Source organism: Candida dubliniensis, chromosome 6, assembly GCF_000026945.1.
Source record: "Candida dubliniensis CD36 chromosome 6, complete sequence".
Classification (NCBI taxonomy): domain Eukaryota; kingdom Fungi; phylum Ascomycota; class Pichiomycetes; order Serinales; family Debaryomycetaceae; genus Candida; species Candida dubliniensis.
Genome location: NC_012865.1, coordinates 982,880 through 1,005,730, shown reverse-complemented (window position 1 = coordinate 1,005,730; position 22,851 = coordinate 982,880). Strand labels below are relative to the sequence as shown.

Here is a 22,851-nt window from a genome sequence, read left to right as displayed (position 1 = left end):
CAAAACGACCATTACTAAATAATAATACAGTCATAATCTGATTCCTGTTACATCATGCTCGACACCCTTTGAAATCTCAATAATCACCTGTGCTCTTTCAAATGTCACACTCTAGTGTTACCATGCGTATTCTAAATCCCAAACATAATATCTCCATAAAATAGAAAAATGCAGGAATTCAATTACAATGAGAAACACCATCAAGTACACAAACTAGTCAATCTTTTGGAATGACCAATAACCTAAAGAAACTTAATTCACTGAGCACTCCGACACACAAACAGCATATGCCTTCACTACTTTAAAATCAACAATCATAAATACATGTAGTAGAAGTCTCAAGACATCACAGGATCCTGGTTGCGATAATCAACTTCGAAAAATTGATATAAATTAAGCAATGGGAAAAAGAAATCAGTAGTCTTTTATTTAACTATCATCGAAAGGCTTTAAATATCTGTCAAAAAGGTAACAGAAGAGGAACATCTTTTGTAATATATGTTCAAATCCAATCTCTCATGCAAAGCATTTATCATTTGACTATCCTCAATAGTAAAGAAACTATTTACACTAGAAAAATAATAATGAAAGATAGATTCAGTGACTTATGAAATCAACAAGTCTATATATTATCTCTAGTATGCATCGCTAAACATGTTTTATATACTCTTTCCTTGTTATTGGTTTCAATGCTAGTTTTACGTTCTGTTTGTCATTGTATCTTAAAAAATTTTGGAGAATTGATGTTATTCCAATCTGTGACTTGACCTTACTCTCTAAAATTTGTTTCTATAGTATTTAAAAATCCAACACATCCGAAGATTGCAGTTAGTGCTAGTGGTTGGAGTAGGTGGACAGTTGGTAAAAAGGATTTAAAGATTGGAGCATTTCATAACGCGGTGTTGAAAAGAACTAATGCTATGGCTTCAGAATTAATGATGAGAGCTAGTATTATGCCTGCGAATACTTACTTTTAAAGAACTGACTGATAGTGAAGAGCTTGTTATGAGCCCGATTTGGAAAGAATCATTGTGTAGTTTTGCTACAAGATCAATTAACCGGGGTTACTATGAACTGCAGCAAAAAAATTCAGTTGCTGTTATTTGTCCCTTGTGGGGTTGTTGAATGTAGTAAATGATCGGAAGGGCAGCTTTTGAAACAAGCGTATCTAGGGCGAATTGGTGAATGGTTGCTGGCATGATGGTGTTCTAAATTAAGTAATGTTTGTACAAGGGGGTTAGAAGGTGGTGTAGGAGGATAGATATATGTTCAGGCATTTGCAAAAAGGACCCCCGTATTTTATGCCTGTCTTGAAAGTTGTGTATTGTAATGAAAAGCACTTTAAAGTGACCATCAATGGTAACATGCTCGTTCATTTTTAGAAGAATTGTAGATATTGCAGTTATTTGAATTTGAAGCATGTGTTTGACTAGTGCCATCTAGTGTCGTAGTTAAGAAAGACTGAGCTAATTGAATAGGTAGTTGGTACTTTTGCCAACGATGTGTTGTATATTTTTGATATATGAGGTTCTGGGAATGCTGGAAGGACTTGAGAAATGCACAGATATAGAGAGAATGTTATAGTGTCTATAGTAAACGGGTAGGTTTATATGGTTTGAGATGATATCTGCCAGCAATTTTTGTAAACTAATGTCTAGGATCTACGTGGTCCGTATGAAGTTTGGGGAATGGACACTCTAACTTGGAAATTAAATTTCTAGTGGATCGAGGTGTCGAAGTGGTTACAGTGTAACTTCAAAAAACGTTTCTACTGGTTTAGAGTACTCGGGGTACTTGCAAGACATATTTTTAGAATAGAGCGTAGAGTGGTTTGTTGAAGTATAAGATGGTCATTGGCTTGATTGAAAGGAATGAGTCTTTTATTTTGTAATGAGATCTATCACATGTACTTGAAAGTATTAGGTGAAGCCCTTCTTTTTGAATTTTTAAACTTTTCAGAAATGTAATATTCCGATATTTTTAAAAGAGGAACATATCACGGTAATTTTAGACATAACTTAGCTGATTTTGTTACGGTTGTTGGCTTTTGTAGTTTTAGTAAATTTTGTATCAATTTCGAAGCTAACACATGGCTCAGCTTAGCGCTGTACTTGTGGAATAATTATTACTGACAATACTAACTTTGCCTTCGCATTGAATGGATGTTTTAAAAGTAATTTGTTAGGGAACGTAGTTGATATTATAAACAAGTATGATGATTTGTTCAGTTTTTTGACTTTATGTCGTATTGTCAACCAGTCTATTTCTGGAGAAAGAGGTGATCACTTCTGGGATGATTTGCTAAGGTAGGGAAGATATGGGTTTTTTGTGGACGAGGTGAGTTTTGCAGCTAGTCGGTTTAGTGGAATGAGATTAGAGAGGTGAGAGACACAGCTGGTTAAAAATAATGTTGATATGAATGGCTGCAACAATATAGCTTGGTCTGTCATTTGAGCGAAATTGGGTAGAGTCAATATATCAAGAGTTTGATGCTGTGATTTGGTTGTTTTGATGTAATAGTTACAGTGCAATTGAAGAGTACGGAGTTGGTAGTATTTGAGAGGGAGAGGTTATTGTCAGTATTTGAGATTCATTTTTTTAAAATTCTATTTGCTGACAATTGTTTCGGTGGTTATTTGTATTTGATTGAAAAGGATTACTTACATTATTATCTGTTGGGTCGCTGCTTCTTGGAATGTCGTGGTGAATCGTAATGTACACTGAGCGAGTTTTTTCTCTGTTGCCGGGTAGCGATTATTAAGTCTATGTGGATTTTTACTAGTTGGTACCATGCTGGACCTTCTGGCACAGATTGGTGAAAGTAGTAAGGATACAAGATTATTCATAGTTTCGACAATGAGCCAGGCAGTTCTAAGTGTAGGCATTATGTTAAAGAAATGTCTGAAAAACATCAGGAGAAAGTTGGCACTTTTTGAAGGTTTCAAGATTCTTGTCTTAGTTTAGAAATCTTGGAATATGTTGACCATTTGGATCAACACTTTAGTGAAAAAGCTTGCAATAGCTTGCCTGAACAGTGAGTTTGCATCCGATTTTTTCTTGAGGTACTTTGTCATAGTAATTGAAGGAAGGTATTTTCAATTCCGTAAAGCAAAAAACTAGTAGTAACAAGTGTAGACAAAAAAATGAGTTACAGCCAAATTGTAAGAGTTGAGTGAACTTTGATCTAACCAATATGAATACAATGATGTCTGCTCGACTGCCATTTTCCTTATCTCACGAGTACTCTCAATTCCTGAGCTGTTGAATACTGTAACCTGTAATTGATTGGCCACTTACAATTCTCTAACCTTTCTCTTGAGACCTTGTCACTTTTCTTCTATTGATTGAGCCTCTATATCAAATATATAGTATAAAATATCTTCTTTCCACTAGTTACATTGTTAATGTTTCCATGAATGCGGAAATAAATCAGATGTGTAAACATTATTCCCGATTGCACTTTTGCCAAATTCTTTTTGCCCATTTTGTATGTCCAACTCAATAAGTCATAAAGAATATAGGTTAAGCTCGAGTGTCTATAGCATTTACCTGTCACAATCAGTTTGTTTGGATGTTGACCAGACTCTGCGACATCGTAGGATCCTATAAATGTAATAGCGCTACCAAATGACCGGGAATATTCATTTGAACTTAACTCTTCTGCTATTTCAACAGCTATATGTCATTGATGTTGATATTACTTTAGGTGATATATGAATAGAGCATTACTAACAATATTTGGCAATCCAATGCTATTTATTTCCAATATTTTGAGTAGACTTGTCTATTGAAAATCCATATAGCCTTTTATAATCCCAAAGGCAAACGAAACTATACACAATTGCTTGCACTGAAAAGTTTAGAAAATAAGCTATAGTGACATCTGTCTATAGGTTAGGTAGTGATAATCTGTTTACTTTGATTTCCAAAAAAGCATCACCAATATAACATGTAATTCCAGATAATCCAACCCTTTGTTGAATTCATTGCCTGCTGTTACTATTCTTAATTATTGAACAATAAATGTGTATTACAATATACTTAGTTACGAACAATGTATTAACAAATAAAATATACTTAATAAGAATTGGACATGCTAAAAAAAACAAAAAACAATCCATGTGTTATAACAAACCTCTCCTAAAGATTGATGAAAAAAAAAAAAAATTTAGCAATGCAATTTATCAAAACCGAAAATGAAAATAATACTCTGAAGAAATCACACAAATGAAAAAAACAAATAATCCTAAAGCAGAAATAAGCTCGGGAATCGCTAATAGAATAAAGAAATAGCAGTAAGCAACACATACAACCAGGTTGAATGTTGAACAATAGAACCAGAACCATCAAATGTAGAAGCTAAAGGCGTGGTGATTAAGGAACTTGTAGTCTGTTGACTTAATGTAGTCGCTTGAGAGGCTGTGGTGTCAACTCCTTGGCTACTGGTACCCACAGATGCTCCACCTGTATTAGGTGGTGATTGATTAACTGGTTCATTATTTCCACCTTGAGTATTAGTGGTAGCTGCAGATCCATGGGAATTACCACCAGTTGTATCATGACCCTTTGTAGTAGCACCATTACCTGTATCTGGAATAGCAGCTGTGGCAGTTCCAGTAGCATGTGGAGTAACAATCTTAGTTGAACTTCTTGATCCTGTATTGATACCAGTTTCACGTGACGGGTTAACTACAGAACCAGGTTTGCCTACCAATGGGGTACCTGTTGTCAAAGCAGGGTTTGGATTTATCGGAACACCAGTAGCTCCACTCTCAGTCGCCGTATGGGACACAACAGTCGTTGTCCTAGAAATATCAGTCGATTTAGTGTCTGGAATATCTGGTGATCCAGGTACATTCTTGGTGGCTGGTGTTTCTGCAGATGGTGATTTAGGTGATGGTACACCATTATTTGGAGACCCAGGATTCAAGGGTGCAGTTGGTGATGGACCACCCGGTGTTACTATCTTGCTTGTAACAGAACCAGTAGAAGCTAACTCACCAGACTTTGGTTTATCCGTGCCATTATTTCCACCAATAACTGTTGTGGTTGTTGCCGTCGTTGTTGCAGTAGTTCTTACAACAGAACCTTGTGTAACAGAAGATTGGCAACCATGTTCGTCATCACAGAAAGTTGTTGATATTGCCACACTTGTTTCACCACTTTCAAAAACAATCGAAGACGTGAATCTATCATCATTAGTAAACGTTATCTCATCACTGGAAAGTATATTCACTGATGATGACTGGGAACTAGGTAAGTTGGTAACCGTAGTGTTTACATAATGTGGACGAGAAAACGAGGAGACAATACTTATCGAGGCTGAAAATGAGGGAACAGATAATATTGAGAATGTGGACTCACTAGATTCATCACTTGGACTAGAACGGATTCGGATAATGACACTATTAGTGCCACCTGGTGGGGCAGTAATGGTTGTGGTAGTGTCGTAGGACTGTGACCAAAACTCAGTGGTAGTAATAGTTGGATTAGGTGGTTCCTTGATAATCACAGTTTCAGTTCCTCCCGGTGGAGCAGTAACAGTGCTAGTACTTGCGTATGACTGTGACCAGTATTCAGTAGTGGTAACCGTGTAATTTGGAGGTTCCTTGATGATTACGGTGTCAGTTCCACCTGGTGGACCAGTAACGGTTGTAGTACTTGCATAAGATTGTGACCAATACTCAGTGGTTGTGACTGTAAAATTTGGAGGCTCTCTGATTCTTACTGAGTTGGTACCTCCTGGTGGGGCGGTAATGGTGGTGGTGGTAGCATAGGATTCTGACCAATATTCAGTGGTAGTAACAGTTGGGTTTGGTGGTTCTCTAATGATGACAGTATCAGTATTTCCTGGTGGTCCAGTAACAGTGGTGGTCGTGGCATAGGATTGAGACCAGTATTCAGTGGTTGTAACCGTGTAATTAGGTGGTTCCCTAATAAGGACAATATCGGTTCCACCTGGTGGACCAGTAACAGTCGTGGTTGTTGCATAGGATTGAGACCAGTACTCGGTTGTTGTCACAGTTGGGTTTGGAGGTTCCCTAATGATAACAGTGTCAGTGCCACCTGGAGGAGCAGTAACAGTAGTGGTTGTGGCATAGGATTGAGACCAATATTCAGTGGTTGTAACAGTGTAATTAGGTGGTTCCCTAATGATAACAGTATCTGTACCACCTGGAGGTGCTGTAACAGTGGTGGTAGTAGCAAACGATTGTGACCAGTATTCAGTTGTAGTCACTGTGTAATTTGGAGGTTCTCTAATGATAACAGTATCAGTTCCTCCCGGTGGAGCAGTAACAGTGCTAGTACTTGCGTATGACTGTGACCAGTATTCAGTAGTGGTAACCGTGTAATTTGGAGGTTCCTTGATGATTACGGTGTCAGTTCCACCTGGTGGACCAGTAACGGTTGTAGTACTTGCATAAGATTGTGACCAATACTCAGTGGTTGTGACTGTAAAATTTGGAGGCTCTCTGATTCTTACTGAGTTGGTACCTCCTGGTGGGGCGGTAATGGTGGTGGTGGTAGCATAGGATTCTGACCAATATTCAGTGGTAGTAACAGTTGGGTTTGGTGGTTCTCTAATGATGACAGTATCAGTATTTCCTGGTGGTCCAGTAACAGTGGTGGTCGTGGCATAGGATTGAGACCAGTATTCAGTGGTTGTAACCGTGTAATTAGGTGGTTCCCTAATAAGGACAATATCGGTTCCACCTGGTGGACCAGTAACAGTCGTGGTTGTTGCATAGGATTGAGACCAGTACTCGGTTGTTGTCACAGTTGGGTTTGGAGGTTCCCTAATGATAACAGTGTCAGTGCCACCTGGAGGAGCAGTAACAGTGGTGGTAGTAGCAAACGATTGTGACCAGTATTCAGTGGTTGTAACAGTGTAATTAGGTGGTTCCCTAATGATAACAGTATCAGTGCCACCTGGAGGAGCGGTAACAGTGGTGGTAGTAGCAAACGATTGTGACCAGTATTCAGTTGTAGTTACTGTGTAATTTGGAGGTTCTCTAATGATAACAGTGTCTGTACCACCTGGAGGGGCAGTAACAGTGGTGGTAGTAGCAAACGATTGTGACCAGTATTCAGTTGTAGTCACTGTGTAATTAGGTGGTTCTCTAATGATCACAGTGTCTGTACCACCTGGAGGAGCAGTAACAGTGGTGGTCGTGGCATAGGATTGTGACCAGTATTCAGTTGTAGTTACTGTGTAATTTGGTGGTTCTCTAATAATCACAGTATCAGTACCACCTGGAGGTGCGGTGACTGTGGTAGTTGTTCCATAGGATTGCGACCAATATTCAGTAGAGGAGACTGTTGGGTTTGGCAGTGGAACTTGTACAACAACTGTATCGATTGAACCTGTTGGATTGGTACGAGTCGCAGTAGTAGTGATTGTTCCTGTCCATTTACTAGTAACAGTAGTTGTAGTATGATATGGAACATCAACAATAACAGTAGCAGTTTGTCCAATAGGTACAGTTTGGGTTCTATAGGAAGTAGTCACACCAACATATGATGTTGTGATGGTAGTTGTTGGAATGGGTTGCAAAATTTCAATTGTTTTAGTTTTGTCAACATCGGAATTGAATGGTAAAGTAGTCACAGCAGTAGTACTATCTGTAACTGTTCTGGTTGTTACCACAATGACAACACCGTCGGAACCAGCTTCGCTACTATTGTATCCGGTCCATCTTATAGTAAATGGTTTATTTTGAAAGCTGCTATCAACACAAGTATAATTATTAGCATATGACAAAGCGTACAGTTTAACTCCTGAAGCAGAAATGTAAGCGTCAATAAATGGACGATAACCTGCAGGGATATTTTCATATGTGATAGAAATACCAGTAGGTGAGCAAGTTTTCTTGTAACTAAATGAATCGTATGATACTGGAAAATTCCAATCATTCACTCCTTTTGAAATCCCAACATGAACAGTTGAACAGTCAATATCAATGCCGCTATTACTCGAAATTCCCATTATACCAGAAGTGTAACCATTCACACATTGTGGGGCCATATAAAGAGATGTAACTTGATTGAGACTTGGAATACGTCTGGCGGAAGTCAAGTATCCACTTGGATCAACTGTGGTTTTATTGAACTCAACAGTAGTTGAAATTTTGTTATTCCCATCAGTGAATGTGACCGTGTTGGTACCAGCAGTAAAGCACTTGGAATTTTCTAAGTCAACCGATGATCCTGTTCCACCTACGTTAAATGAGATGGGTAAAGTAACTGTACCAAGAGCCTTAATAGATGGGTTCAAAGCACTGCTCACAGTACACGTCAAGGATGAAAAGGTTGTAAATTCTTCACCTGCATGGAACTGGCATGTAGCATAGTCTGCCCCATCAGCAATCAAATCAACAGATGTTTGATTAGTAATAAATTTGAATACACAAGGCATGATCAAAGTAAAGGTGTCACCTGGGCTAGCAACAGTTCCATCTAAAGACCAACCTAAAACAGCATTCCAAGTTGGGTATCCGGGTCCCTTAAACGGGTATCTAGCAGCATTGGTCCAAGTCAATGAATCAAAACTATTGAAAATACCCGTAATTACCTTTGCACCAGCAACTGATAAACAGATGCATAGCAACAAAAATCGTAAAAACATTTGAAATATTCAGTGATAGATAGTTGTTTAGTATTTCGTTAAAATCATGAAAAGAAAATAGAAATTATAAAAACAAAACAACCTTGCCCAAAGTACCTCCTTATATAGAGTATCCATAAGATTGTTTCAACCTCCCCTCCCTAATTATTCTTTTGCAATTCAATTTGATAACCTAGCCAATAAAGCAAATTGCCAGTAATCAAAATCTGCAACACATGGTGTCTTCAAATACAACTCTGCATAACTTTTTATATTGAAATTTTCATGCGTCAATTGTTCTGTGGAAACAATATATTTAAATCATCTTATCTCTAATCCCAACAACTTTCATGCAGCTTAAATATCAACTTGCATTCAGTAAATTAAAGAAATAGCACTAGCGTCAACACCAGATGTTTTTGTCCATCTGTCTTTGTTGTTTGATAATTTCTTTTTTTGAAATAACTTATTTGGATAAAAAAACTGACAAAATAAAAACAACCTCACAATGCAAACATCATTAAAACCAATTTTAAAATTTAAGCGGATACGCCATTATCGCGTATAGAATTACCAATTTGTAAACATGAATTAAGTTAGTTCAGTATGTATGCTGTAAAATACTATCAATTGGGGCTAATGTTAGAACGTAATGGTGAATTAGAAAAGAACGTGCAAGAAATAATAAAAAAAAAAAGAGGTCAAAGGCGTGTTGATTGTTCAGATTTGTTAATTTTTTATGCATTTCACCTTCACCTACACTCTTACGATTGCAGATTTCATCTATTCATTCATTCACGTTAATAACCAGAATTGACTAACTTTTATTCTTGCATATTTATCATCATCTGCATTATTGTTATTATCAAGGCTGTTTTTTTGGTGCAGTGATGCTGATAGCAAAAGAATTGTTGTTGATATGAATTGCTTGAAGATATTATTATACATTCCAAGTTGTAATATAATACTTTCTAGTGACATATTAGTACTTCTTATATATTCCAACGAGGTATATGGAGTTTCCAAATAAAGAGAAGCAAAGTAAAAAAAAGTCAGTTCCAACATAGAATACAAGCCAACCAATTAAACAATAATCCTCTGCAAAGTCCTTGTGGGCTCAAAATCATAACACAAACATTCGTAAGAACTTTGTGTATATATATTGGTGGATTTATTCTTAAACAAAATTGGCAACTTCTACCGTGTTTTATGGTGTTTCTCCATTTTCATTTTGTTGAGCCACATCATTCAAACAATAAGAAATTGAAAATCAATCGATAAAATCAAGAGATCACTTCTAAATTAAAAGCAAGATAAATCATTTAAAGCCAAACTTTTGACAGTTTAGGATATTATCTCAAATGTGGGAGATATATGTGTGTTTAAATGGGGTTTTAAAAATATTATTATTGTAAAGAGGCTTGATGAGATCTACTAAAACGGAACCTCAAAAACTTCCTTGGAAAATATTCAATAAAAGAATGATTATATGACATAACCACCTTTTGTATCATTCAAGATATGATTAGAAGATTTATTTCTTTTCGTTTTTATTGTCTATTATTGGTTCTTTTTCTACTAAACCTTCACTGACTCAATTCTAAAAGATTGCTTTATGCATGTAAGAATTCTATTGTTTTCTTTATTTGGATATTGCTTGTGTCTTTCTTGTCATTCTTCTTCTCTTGTAATTGCGTTCTATAGTCCGATTTGAAATGGTTAGACAACATTAGTAGCTCGTATTTGCACTAATTGAGTATTTATAAAACCTATAGAGGCGGTAGGCGGAAAGGATGTCAAGGATGGTATTTAAACCCGGATCCGAGCGCCATGGTAATACTCTACCAGTCCGGTAACGGATGTAGGAGTCCGTTTGCACTGAATAAGATTGATTTAGTACAAGATCCTTTTTTTTGAGCTAAGACTTATGCATAATTTATGTACATTGAATGACAAAAAAAAGAATAAATTTTAACAAAAGCAATCTTAAATTGAAGTTGATGATTTAGAAGTCTCTTTTTCTCGGATCACTTTTTGTAATCATGCGATGGGAGTAACTACTAAAGTTCAATTTGTGATTGGATAGTATCGTATCAATTATAGAATGATTATGTACTTGGAGAAGATTCTTATCCCCACTTATGAGGTATACAAAAATTCATACAGCTTGAATGATTTTTGCAGATCTGATTAGTAATTTTTCTATTATAATCTAATATTGGTGTCAAACATAATCCCATAACTATTTTTTGGTAAGCTTTTTGAGTTATCTCTATGGATTTTGCTATAATTAATGTTGACGTTCTCAAATTAAGAGGTCAGTGACTACTCAAATTATATTTATAGTGCTGTAACAATAAATACTACGGTGGTGGAGAGAGGGAAAGTCAAATATACTTAAGTGCATTATCAAAGTACATTGGTGTGATACTGGTGGGTATAAAATTGTATGTAACTACAAGAAAGAAAAGAGGGTTTTGTGCTATAATTGCAAAAAAATTAAAAAGCACCTGAAAGTCGTGTGATTTGGAGAAGATCTTTTGCAGATGCAGCAACCATAACAAACCACAACAACAACTATAGCAATAAACAACAACGTTCCCATTCTCAATTCAACATTTTAAAAGAGATATTTTTTATTCTATTTTTTTCTTAAACTTTACAAGCCTATTCCGTAACTAAAATGGTTAGTAAACTTTACTTGAAGTTTTAAAATTTAAAGAACGTTGAAATCTTTTTTTTTAAATCAAATTTGGTGCGAAAATAAATTAAATAATTTAGAATCGTTGTCCCTGTGGTGTAGTAAAGGGGGGATTGAAATTTAATTGAACATTTATGAGTGAATAAACAAATGTAAATGGAAGAATGTTTCTTCAATCGCAGATTTCCACACACTCCTCCTATCGAATATCGCTACTCTATGTGAATATTATGCAATTTATAGCCCATAATACTTTTCGAATTTTCAGTAGAAAAGAACTACTAGAGTTAGTACCTTACACTTTAACAATTCTATGAAAAACAAACCACAAAAGAAATTACTTTTTGGCAAAGACAAGAACAAATTTTTGAACAATTTGCTTTCATAAGTACGAATAATAATAATGCATTATATGACGAAGACATGATCCCCGTTGTTCTCTGTAACGTAATTCTCTAAATATATATACCTATACAGACATTTCAATTTCCAAAAAAAAAAAAGTATGCAGATATATGCAAATGCTAATAATACAATTCTAGCAAATATTATCCAAACCAGAAAGGGAAATATTAAATGGGGTTTCCTTGTATTAAATTCTTATTTGTTTCTTATCCAATTGAATATTCTTGAGGTTCGTTTCAATCTTGACGATACGGAACTCACCGAAGATGTATCTGTCGCATTGGATCCTCTTCTTCTGAACAAACTTCTGTGCATGAAATCATGTTTGTTCATGTATTGTGGCTTTGGTGGAGAAGTAGTAGGGCCAACTTCTGGTGTAGAGGATGATGAAGACGACGGTAATGACGGGGTTGTTAGTGAAGATTTTGATGCACTTTTTCTTTTGAAAACAGGGATTCTGGTCTCATTTAAAATTCTCGTTTCAGCAGGTGACTGCGGTCTTGTGGGCGATTGGGGGCCAGTTCCTTTTTTTTCAAAGTCTTCTTGTGCTGGGAACACAACGGCTGTAGGTGATACACATGCATCCACCAATGGTGTCGAGTTTCCCGATGATGGCGTTATAGTGGATGCACTTTTTTCAATTGTTGTATTATCGCTACTAATATTCGTGTTGATATACAACGGATCCTTATCAGGTTGCGTTTGCTCATTTGTGACAACAATGGCCGGTGTCGTAGTATTACCTGTGATATCTGCTGCAAGACTTGGTGATGCTGCAGTATCTACTGTCGAATTTGTACTTGATGTAGTATTTGAATCTAAAGCTTCTGAGTTGACACTTGTTGGACTGTTTCTACTCTTCTTTAATTCTAAGTTACTAGAAGTACTCAATGTTGTAGCTGATGTAGATGGAGTTGAGGCAGAAGGGAGTTCCAATATAAATTGGGTATCTGGTGATTTGGATGATGGTGATGATGACAATCCGGTTGAAGAAGAGACTGCAACACCTGCTGCTGGTGTAGGAGGAGTATCTATAGTGATGTTAGTTTTAGGAGATGCAACTCTCTTGGTGTCGCCATACCGTAATTGTGGCACATGCGAGAATGACCTTTTTCCCTTCAAAGAGGGCAAGGAAGAAGAATGATTAAGATATTTGCTGTTGTTATTGCGATTCAAAGGAGGAGTAACGGTTCGTTCAATGCCACTAACATTTTCCGACGAGATTTTCATTGCATTTGATATAATTTTTGATTGATCGTAAATATTCTTATATCTACTTGCTTTTGCTCCTGATCTTGGAGTTGCAAACAACGAGCTTGATGACGAGTTTGAAAGGGTTTTTTCTATAGTTTTCGTTTTCAAACTTGAATTTGACGAGTTGGCTGAGGCAGACTGATAAAAAGAAGGTGGTGGCAATGCCTCATCTGATCCATGATTAACGTGAAGACGTATATCATCGTCTTCTTCTTCGTCTTCCTCGTTGTCTTCAAAGCTCACCTCCAATCTTTCTTCTTCTTCTTCAATTGCATTTTCCTTAATGAAAGGAGACCCCAAAAAGTCATCATAATAGAAGTTTGCAGGGGCCAGTTCTGTACGTTTATGGAAATGTGCAGTTTTTGATAATGGACCACTATTGCTATTATCATTTATGTGTAGATTAGCCTTGAATATATCGTCCAAATCTATTAATGCTTCTGGAACATTGTCTTTGTTCACGGTTGTCTCATTGGTTAGAAAAAACTTGGGTTGATTAGGATTGTTGTTGAAATGGCTAGTATTTTGAAACCCTCGTTTCTGATGTAGTCTAATAGGGGAATTTAAGGAATTTGAGGGCCCGTGTTGATTGAATTTACTACTCAAAGGGGCGGAAGATGAATATGGTTCAAGTCTACCGGAACTTGTGGTATTAGGAAAGGCGAAACCTTGATTAGGGTTATTTGAAAAATCCTCAGTATTATTGAACTGGTAATGTTTATCCAAATCATCCAGCATTGAGAATATTGGTGGCGGTGGGGGTGACGAGGATGCAAGCGCATTAGTGGCAATATGTGAAGGTGAATTAAATAATCCTAATCCTATTGCATCAAAATCCCCTGACATTGCTTGAGACCGTTTATGTCTATGGCCCCTTCTATTAAAATTTGGAGTCAAATGGTTTGGGTTTGGTAAAGACGACATGTTGTATTAGTAACCAAATATCAAAAACAAAAACGGTGTGATAAAAACAGAATTAAATTAGAAAAACCCAGGTCGATTCTATGAAATGAGGAGGTAAAGAATGACTAATTTGATAACGTTAATGCTCCAAAGTTACCAAAAACCAGTAAAAAAGACCAAAAAATGGTAACCCACAATGTGAATATATGAATTGAAGTTGATTAGAAATGCAAAGCCAATGTAATAATAAGTAGATAAATATCTACAAACTTCTTCAGTGTTTTTTCTTTCTCTTTTTTTTTTTGTTAGTTTTACTTTACAAAGGAAGCCTGCCTTGTCTTCCGTGTGAGAATCTTAACCCAAAAAAAAATTTTTTTTGACAACCAACCAACTAAAACTAATTGAATTCAATTTGACAAGTAAAATACTCTTACTTTTAAATCGCTAAAGGTTGGTAAACTAGTATGTGAAGATTGCTGAAATAAAACGAAAGAACAAGAATCCTAGAAACTGTAATTAACAAAGAAATGTGTGTTCTTTTTCTTTTTTTTTTTTGAATATGACTATTATCTTTGTCTTTAAACAAATGGTAATAGATGGAGAAATGCAATAAAGTAAAGTAAAGTATAATCTTCTTTACCTTGGATTTGATAAATTAATAGTAAATAAAAATGAATTCCTAATTGGAAAATGACGTGGTTTGAAATGAAGCGAATGAAGATATATTAAAGGAGCGACAGGAATAGGGGGGTGGAGGGTGAATAAAGTGAATGTGGATAAGAATGGATATAGAAATGAAGGTTGAAAGTGTTGAAAGTAAGAAAAGAAAGATGAAATGAAATGAAGTAAAAAAATTTGTTGGAGTCTCTCTTTTTTTTTTAAGTAGAAATTGGTAATTAGTAGTTAGTGGTGGTAGTGGTGGTAGTGGTGGTAGTGGTGATGATAGAATTAGGCTAAAAAGAGAAAGAGCAAAAAAAAAAAAAAAGCGAAGAAATTAAATTTTTTTCTTAAATTACACAAAACCTCAAAATAGATTAAAATATTTTACGTGTATTGAAAAAGTATCATGCACAAGTTAACTAATATTCTTCTTGTAGTCTTTTAATTAAAATATATATTAATTGGAAAACCAAACTAATAGAGGTTAGTCAAGTTACTAAATATGCAAACGATTTAACCCTAATGCTCAATATTATTACTCTAGCTTAAACAAATCAACGGGTGAAATACTGGTGAAAGGATTGTTAGTGTCTAAAAATTAAGACTATAATTAACAATAGATGGAAGGCGGAAGTTTGTTTGTGAGTCTTTCGATTAGGGGGTTTAAGTTTCCAATTGTAGATTCTATTCCCTCCTCATGATTGTTGTTGTCAATCGGGGATTGGGAATCACAAATTGAAATTCGTCTCTTCTTGCTCCCATAATCTTTCCAACTACAGGGACCCCCACCACACCCACCAGTGAACATAGGGGGTGCAAAGCTCTCATTACACTTGCTGATATATTATTTTCGTTGTTATCTGTAAGTCCAATGCTGATCCCAAAGAAACCTTGCTGGTAGTTTGGCTGTTGTTTGTGAAAGTCCAGGTGTGTTTGATATCTCTTGCAAGAAAATACAAAAAATTCTCATTTGAAATTCGATCATCATTCACCAACCCTCTTTGTGACAAAAATCCACATTAGATTATGCTTTTTCTCTTCTCTATTCCATTCGGTGAGATGGAACAAATCTGAAGATTGGTGAATGTATACTCTTGTAATCTTGATATGAGCTGATGTACAACAGTGAACTAACCCAATGTTTTCTCAGGGTGTTGGGTTCTTTTTATTTGAGGGGGTGTGCTTTTTTCCATTTCTATTATTGTTGAACCCATATCAATTGGTTGTCAAGTCAAAATTATTTGTATTTTTGTGTTACAACAATCCTGCTAAAGGGCAGCGGGAGGAGGATGAGATGTTGTGAGAGAAAGAGAGTGAGCAGATTACTTACATTCTCAAATGTGTCTGGTGGCAGAAATGATACTGTGACATGGTGTAATTCCACGTATCTTACACACACATGATACTTATAATTACGTAGGGCTACCTTTTGCAGTATCATAATCGGCTTATGGTTTATTGAAAGGGATGGGATGGGGAGGGGGGAGGCAGAGTTACAATAATACAAACTGACTAAAGAAATGGAAGGCCCTTTACTTCCAAGTCAATACTATGCGATATCCTTTAAATTCGATTATATTTAGATATTGTGAAATGTTCCACTGTCAGATGTGATATTCTAAAATTTTTTCCTTTCTATTCCTTCTCTTTGTTTTCTTGTGAGTTATAACTTGGTTAGATTTTTTTTTTTTTCTGGGTGTGTGTACCTGAAATTAGTCGTGCAAGAAGTTTCAGAAAATACTCAGATTTTTCCTAATCAGGACAAATTAATTTAACCCAATTTGGCTAATATAATACTAAGACTGTCTTGTTCATAACCTCTTCCCCCCTTGCTAAACTTAAAACGGGTTTTATGAGTTTATTGTTTCAGAAGGTGAATTTGAAACAAAATTCCCAACAACAACAACAGCAAAAACGAATTTTGAGCGACGGGAAAACATCATAGTTTGGGAGATCAATTTATACGATGAACCGATAATAATAATAAACGTCTTTTGTGTCAGAGTGAAAGAATCTATATTTGCAGAAATATTTTACTAAAAAAAAAAAAGAATCTGCCAAGTTCAGTTGATGTAGAACCTTGGTGTTAGCAACTTATTATTCAGTCTCTACATTATACTTTAGTTTACGGATTTCTTTTTGTTCCAAAACTTGTCTATTATAACTAACATTTTACAATCCCCACTACTGCTACTTCTTGTGCTTCTTGGCTATTCTCTTTAATGCTCTTTGTTCATTCTTCATGACACCATCAACCATCTTATACTTACCTTTGACACCTTTAGGTCTTCCACTAAGTCCTCTATTAGAACCACGAGCAACAACAACCGTAGTCTTGGGTTTTTGCTTTTGTTTCTTACTCAATTTCTTCATCAATTTCTGAATTTCATCAGCTTTGTCTCTTTCGGATTTACCAGAATCTTCATTAATCAAATCAGATTTCTTTTTAATCTTTTCTAACCTTCTAAGAGCACGCATTTTCTTTCTACCTTGAGCTTCCAAAACTTTCTTAATAGGTCTGGCATTCAATTGTTTCTGTTTTTCTTTAATCGCCAAGGCTGCTTCTTTGGTGATTGGTTTGACTATCTTGGAATGTCTCTTTTCATCATCCACAAACCAATCGGGTAAATTATCCTTATCTCTAAACGAATATCTATTGATACCTTCATCAATTAAGTCATGTTTATTCTTTTGTCCCAATGCAACTTGATGTGCTAAAGTCATTGCTTCCACTGTCGCAAGATCTACTTTTTGTTTGTGATGGGTTGCAGATTTAACATTATTCAGTTCATCATCAGAATCCATTGACTCGTCATCATCTGATTCTTGATTAGGGACAATTTCAAAATCACTATCGTCGTCGTCGTCGTCGCCGTTACTGTCATCATCATCATCTACTGGTTCAGAATTGTTTTCAGTTACTGGTTCAACCACCTTCCCATTAGTGTTGTTAGTTCTGTTTTGAACTTCTTCCAAAATGGCATCGTCTCCCAACTCATTAAAGATCGAGTCCGATGCAAAAAAGCTACGGGCAGTTTTAGACAACCCATTCGACTTCTTCTCCGCTATAAGCCTTATATGCTCATCATCATCAGAATCAGAATCTGATTCAGATTCCATTTCATAATCTTTTCCAGACTCAACATCTTCATCTTGATCATCGTCATCCTCAATACCATTCCAAGCCTCGTCATTAGCATCACCTCTGGCTTGTTTGGCACGATAGTTGGCATCTCTTTCAGCTTTTCTAGCTTGATATTGATGATACATATCATCCAATTGATTCTCCAATTCATCCAACTCATCAGCAGAATCTTCAACTTCTTCGTTTTCATCAATATGTATTTCATTGTCTTTGGCAAGTTCTTCATCGTTGAAAATCATCTTTTTTTTACCTTTGGCTAATTTATCTAATTGACCTGTCTTTTCTGCAGTCTTTAAGTTGAATAAAGAGTCTGCCCCAATCTGAGCTGCTTCTATACCAATATTCATATCAGTTAACATGTTCATTTGATTTCTTACAATTTCCTTTTGTTTCAATTCATTGGCATTCTTCTTGGCACGTTTTGCCTTTTGTTTTTGCCTCTCCATCAAATCCTGTAATTCTTGGTCAATTTTTTGTTCTTCTGTTAATGGTTCTACTTCTATTTCGGCTTTATCATTATCCTCATCATCTTTGTCAATTCCAAGTATATCTCTAGCCTGCTTTCTGAATTTGAGAATCATTTTGAACTCTTTTCTTCCTAATACCTTTAAATCTTTGATACACTCCAATAATTCGGGAGTACATAATTTGAGCTTACTTAGAATCTTCCATTCATGATCGTCCTTTGCTGGTAATTCAAATTTGTTCAAAGAACCCAATTGATTTATAGGATCGTCTTCTTTAATGAAATCCATAATGGGCATTGTGTGAAATAATGTATAATCACCTTCCTCATAACCTTGTCTTTGTCTTTGACTACTAAATTTTTCTGGGTTGAAAATTTTAGCTTCATTATTCTGCTTTTCATTACCTAATTCTTCGAAAACTTCTTTTGGATCTAATAATCGAGGATCCAATTTTTTAGGAGCTTTGAATCCCTTGCACACCACAAAAATTTCTGCTGATACATTACGTGAAGCTGGTGGTTTTGTTGCCTCGACTTTTTCAAACAATTGCTGGAATACCCACATTAAATTATTATAATCTCTTGATCGGAAAATCTTGGTGACAAATGTACCCCCCGCAGTCAAATTTTCCACTGCCAATTTCAAAGCCTGTAAAGTTAATTGAGATTGTGTAAATGCATCTTGAACCCAACCAAGACCAACGTTAGGTGCACCATCATGTAAAACAGTATCAGCTTTCCAAGTCTTCATGTGACCTCTTAAACGACTTCGACAATCCTCGGTGGTGATATCTGATTGGAAAGTGATAACATTGGGCAAAGGTTTAATAGGGACAATATCGACCCCAATAATCAACGAGTTGACTGGGCATAGTTGTGATGCTACTTGACACCATGAACCTGGTGCAGCACACAAATCAATAACTACTTTGGATTTCTCTAAAAAATGGCCATATTTTTCATTAATTTGTACAATTTTAAAGGAAGAACGGGCACGGTATCCCTTTTCTTTGGCAAGATAATAGTATCTATCTAAACGACCTTTACTATGTTTCTTTTGTTGTTTACCCATAACTCTTTGAGTGTTGTATTAGATAATGAAATAGAATGAAATGTCCAGAATTAGGCTTGGAGTTGTTTTAATTTTTTTTTATGGCCCTAAAGATGAGGATGAGATGAGATTACTGTTTTTTTTTTTTTTAGGACTATACAGAACAACAATTGAGTTGAGCACGACCTGAAATGAATTGACATCCATTGATAGTTTCTGATCTGAATAGCTGCTTTAAGCAACCAAAGACTGTAAATATCCAGAACCAACCATTCCTATATTTGGGATTTATAAGAATTGTATTATGGTTTTGGTATACAAGTTCCCTAAAAAAAAAAAAAATTTACTAATTACACACAAAACTAACAAGCTGGTGTTTGTTTTATTTTTAAAAACAACTAAACTCATTGGCAGAATCTTGCATATTCAATTGTAAAATCTCATCAAAATTATTTTTGGAATATTTGAATTGCTCATTACTTGGAATGTCATTGTTTTTGTTATCAATTTCATTTAATAGAATCTGTAAATATTTATAACTCGAATCATTCAATTGCAAGAGCTTTGATTTTTCAAAAACAAGTAAAATGAAATTAGCATCCAATCGCAAGTTTACATACGACAAGGACAGCTTTAAAGGTATTTGACGAGTATTGTCAATTATATTTTTCAACAAATTTAGTTGCAACTCATTGATAATGGTGACAAACACTTCTTCATTTGTCAACGGTCTAATCTTGTTGATTAACTTCACAAAATGAATTAAAATCTCATATACAAATCCATCGACCTTTAAAGCTTGTGGTGGATTACCAGACCCCTTAGCACCAGCAGTATGGAAAAATCTATTGACTGTTTGTGCAATGTATAATTTTTCAATATTCAAAATATCATCGATAATTGTCAAACTTGCCTTATCGATATCAGCAAATAATTTCAAATTTTGTTTCAGTAAATCTTTATCAAAAGACTTGTCAAATTGTAATAGCAATTCAGGGTATATTATTCTCGACAATTTATCAAAATTATTCATAGTCAATATCTTGAAAACTTGTAAATTCCTAGAGTCATCAGGATTAATATTTGAGTCTTGACTATTCTGACGATCCAAATTGTATTTCTTCATCATAGAATCAACAATAATGTTCAAACTTCTCATAAACTGGATTTCAATAGAAACTAACATTCTCTTACTAGGATAAACAGCAACAACATTATAATCAGATGATTGGTCATGTATAACCAAGCTAGATATTTTCAACAATACATACAGCTGGTAGCACTGAATAACATTCATTAATTTAGTGCATTTAGCACTGCACCTGTCGTTATACTTACTATTTTGCTTGTCCAAAGTCCAATCCTCTAATTCGTAAAATTGAGAACAATCATTGACCCAAGTAGCACAAATTGCCTCAAGAATCTTTTGGTTGATTTTCGTGGATGAATTTTTCAAACTTTTCATCACTTTATTAGTCTCAGAATATTGGCTAATATTGCCTATTGTACCAACAAAATTGCCAAAACTGTTGATTATTTTATTGACAATAGAATTGATTTTTGTCAAATGATAAATGGTAGATAAAGAGTTTGTATAGTATGGAACAAATTGTTTATAATTTTTAGGTGAACTCTCCACTTGATTTTTTTCGTTATTCTCGTCATCAAATAAGGCCATCATAATCAAAACAACTTTATTAATCAATTCAATTGCCGTATCTCTAATTTTTCCCAGGGCATCTATCCCCAATTTGATGTAATGAACATAATTATTAAGAAACTTTAAAAGATTTGATAGAACCATATTATCCAAATAGTTTATAAAATTAAACAAGACTAACCAAGCTTCATTGATAAGACTCAAATCCAAGGAGTCATTACTTTCAAATGCCTCTTTAATAATCATTAATTTGTCACCATTTTGAGTAGCCGAATTAATTTCGTCTTTATAAGTATCATACTTCTCATTAATATAGTTTATATGTGACCCCTCTCTTCTTTCCGGGTTTAACGACCCAATGTAATCAATTAATTTATTCTGCATAAGCAAAAATTTACTGTCAAATTTCTCAACTTGGTACTCAAAATCTTTATCAATTGCCTCAATTTGCTTGGTTAAGAAATCAGCAATAGGGTTTTTCATTTTATCATCGAGATTTAACCGCGATAAGTTATCCACTAGAGACATAAATTTCGAAGTTGACTGAGTCTTGCTAGCCACATGGTCTAATGATAAAAACTCTTGATAGATTTTGTTTCTATAATTGTGTGCAATTGTATCAATCTCTTTGAAAACTTTCAGAATTAATGTCAACTGCAATTTTCGATCATCCTCCAAAGTACGAAGTGCTTGGTGGTTTTTACCATTGACATTGTCATGAGTCAACTTTAAAACCTGATCTCTATATCTGTTATTAAGTACAGTCAAAAATCTGTCTCTCTCATGTATATACCTGTTATAGTCATCAATGAATTTCTCATTGTTGTTAAGCGATAAAGAATGAACCAAACTATTTGGTAAATCGAAAAAATTTTGATTGGCCTTAGTGAATTCAATCATTTTGACTACTTTATCCTCCTTGGCTTTACTCTCAATAATAGGCTGAATCATAGAGGATGTATTTGCTTGTAGGCTATTAATGTTATCCTCAAGTTCAGCTGTAAGTCCTTCTTTGTTGGTTAAGCTTCGTCTCTGTGGGTTAAATACTCTGGCACTGGCACGGTCTTGTTGTGCCTTGGTTTTCAGTTTCATAAAGTCAATCATGGCATTGTCAATTTTCCATTTGGTATTGACAAAGTGTACAGAATTAGATTCAATTATTCGTTTCAAATCTTCATTATATTTATGTGCTTGATTTTCAAATTGAGAAAGGGATTTATTTGAACTCCTTACTGCCTTGGAAGAATCTTGTCTTAAAATTAAATCCAATAAAATGTTTGAGTCAGGTTTGTTTTTGGATAGTGGTTGATTTAAATCAACAAGTTTAATAAGTAATTCATATTGTTGCTGAGGTGTCAAATCAGACAAATCTTCGGGTATTGCCGTGTCAAAATAAGTTACATCGCCAACCTCTGTAGGATGCATACTTCGAAGACCATATTTCGATTTCAATTCTTCGTCACTTGCATTTAGATCAAACATTGATTTGGTTGTGCTGTCTTTCAATATATGGTGGTTAGTAGTGGTGGAGGGGTAGAATGTAGTATTTTTAATGGCGACGAGGGAGCGAAAATTAATTGTTGGTGGGAAGTGCAGGGTGTGTTTTTTTTTTTTTTTTTGAGCTACTTACACGATTTACAACTATTTCTATAAAGATCCAATTGATCTCTCAAAATAGTCCAATTAGTTGGTTATAAAATTAACTGGACCTTGTCGAGGTTAAACGTTCAAAGTTTATATGAAATGTGAATAATGCTTTTTTTTTTTTGAAGTTTTTAAATAATAGAATGGTTTAAAGTGATAGCTGAGATATTGATTGGTTTTTTGTCATTAGTTGTAATAAATCTAAAGTAAAGATAACCAACTCAGCAATACTACCAAACTTGATTCAAAATCGGATTCTTTATAAGCACATAACTTAGTGCATTCAAAAAATCATCATTAGATGAATGAAGCATACCATTCATTATTTTGAAATTTGTCGGACTTTTCCATTAATGT

General features: G+C 35.1%; 4 protein-coding genes across 4 annotated transcripts, besides 1 other annotated feature; all 4 read right to left on the bottom strand. All coding sequences in view use genetic code 12, as the record gives it.

Annotated features, from left to right (window-relative positions):
* Positions 1-3,150: 3,150 nt before the first annotated feature.
* Positions 3,151-3,570: a mobile genetic element.
* A 703-nt stretch (positions 3,571-4,273) lies between these two features.
* ALS2 (agglutinin-like protein, putative) lies at positions 4,274-8,626 on the bottom strand (the record flags this gene model as incomplete). Its single annotated transcript, XM_002421149.1, has 1 exon — positions 4,274-8,626. The coding sequence occupies one exon, from the start codon at positions 8,624-8,626 to the stop codon at positions 4,274-4,276; it is 4,353 nt and encodes a 1,450-aa protein (XP_002421194.1).
* A 3,280-nt stretch (positions 8,627-11,906) lies between these two features.
* Positions 11,907-13,889, bottom strand: CD36_64990 (conserved hypothetical protein; the record flags this gene model as incomplete). The annotated part of the gene is made up of 1 exon (XM_002421148.1): positions 11,907-13,889. One exon carries the CDS (start codon positions 13,887-13,889, stop codon positions 11,907-11,909), a length of 1,983 nt encoding a protein of 660 aa, XP_002421193.1.
* Positions 13,890-16,718: 2,829 nt separating this feature from the next.
* CD36_64970 (2'-O-ribose RNA methyltransferase, putative) lies at positions 16,719-19,211 on the bottom strand (the record flags this gene model as incomplete). Its single annotated transcript, XM_002421147.1, has 1 exon — positions 16,719-19,211. One exon carries the CDS (start codon positions 19,209-19,211, stop codon positions 16,719-16,721), a length of 2,493 nt encoding a protein of 830 aa, XP_002421192.1.
* A 367-nt stretch (positions 19,212-19,578) lies between these two features.
* CD36_64960 (exocyst complex component, putative) lies at positions 19,579-22,332 on the bottom strand (the record flags this gene model as incomplete). The annotated part of the gene is made up of 1 exon (XM_002421146.1): positions 19,579-22,332. One exon carries the CDS (start codon positions 22,330-22,332, stop codon positions 19,579-19,581), a length of 2,754 nt encoding a protein of 917 aa, XP_002421191.1.
* Between the last annotated feature and the right edge of the window lie 519 nt (positions 22,333-22,851).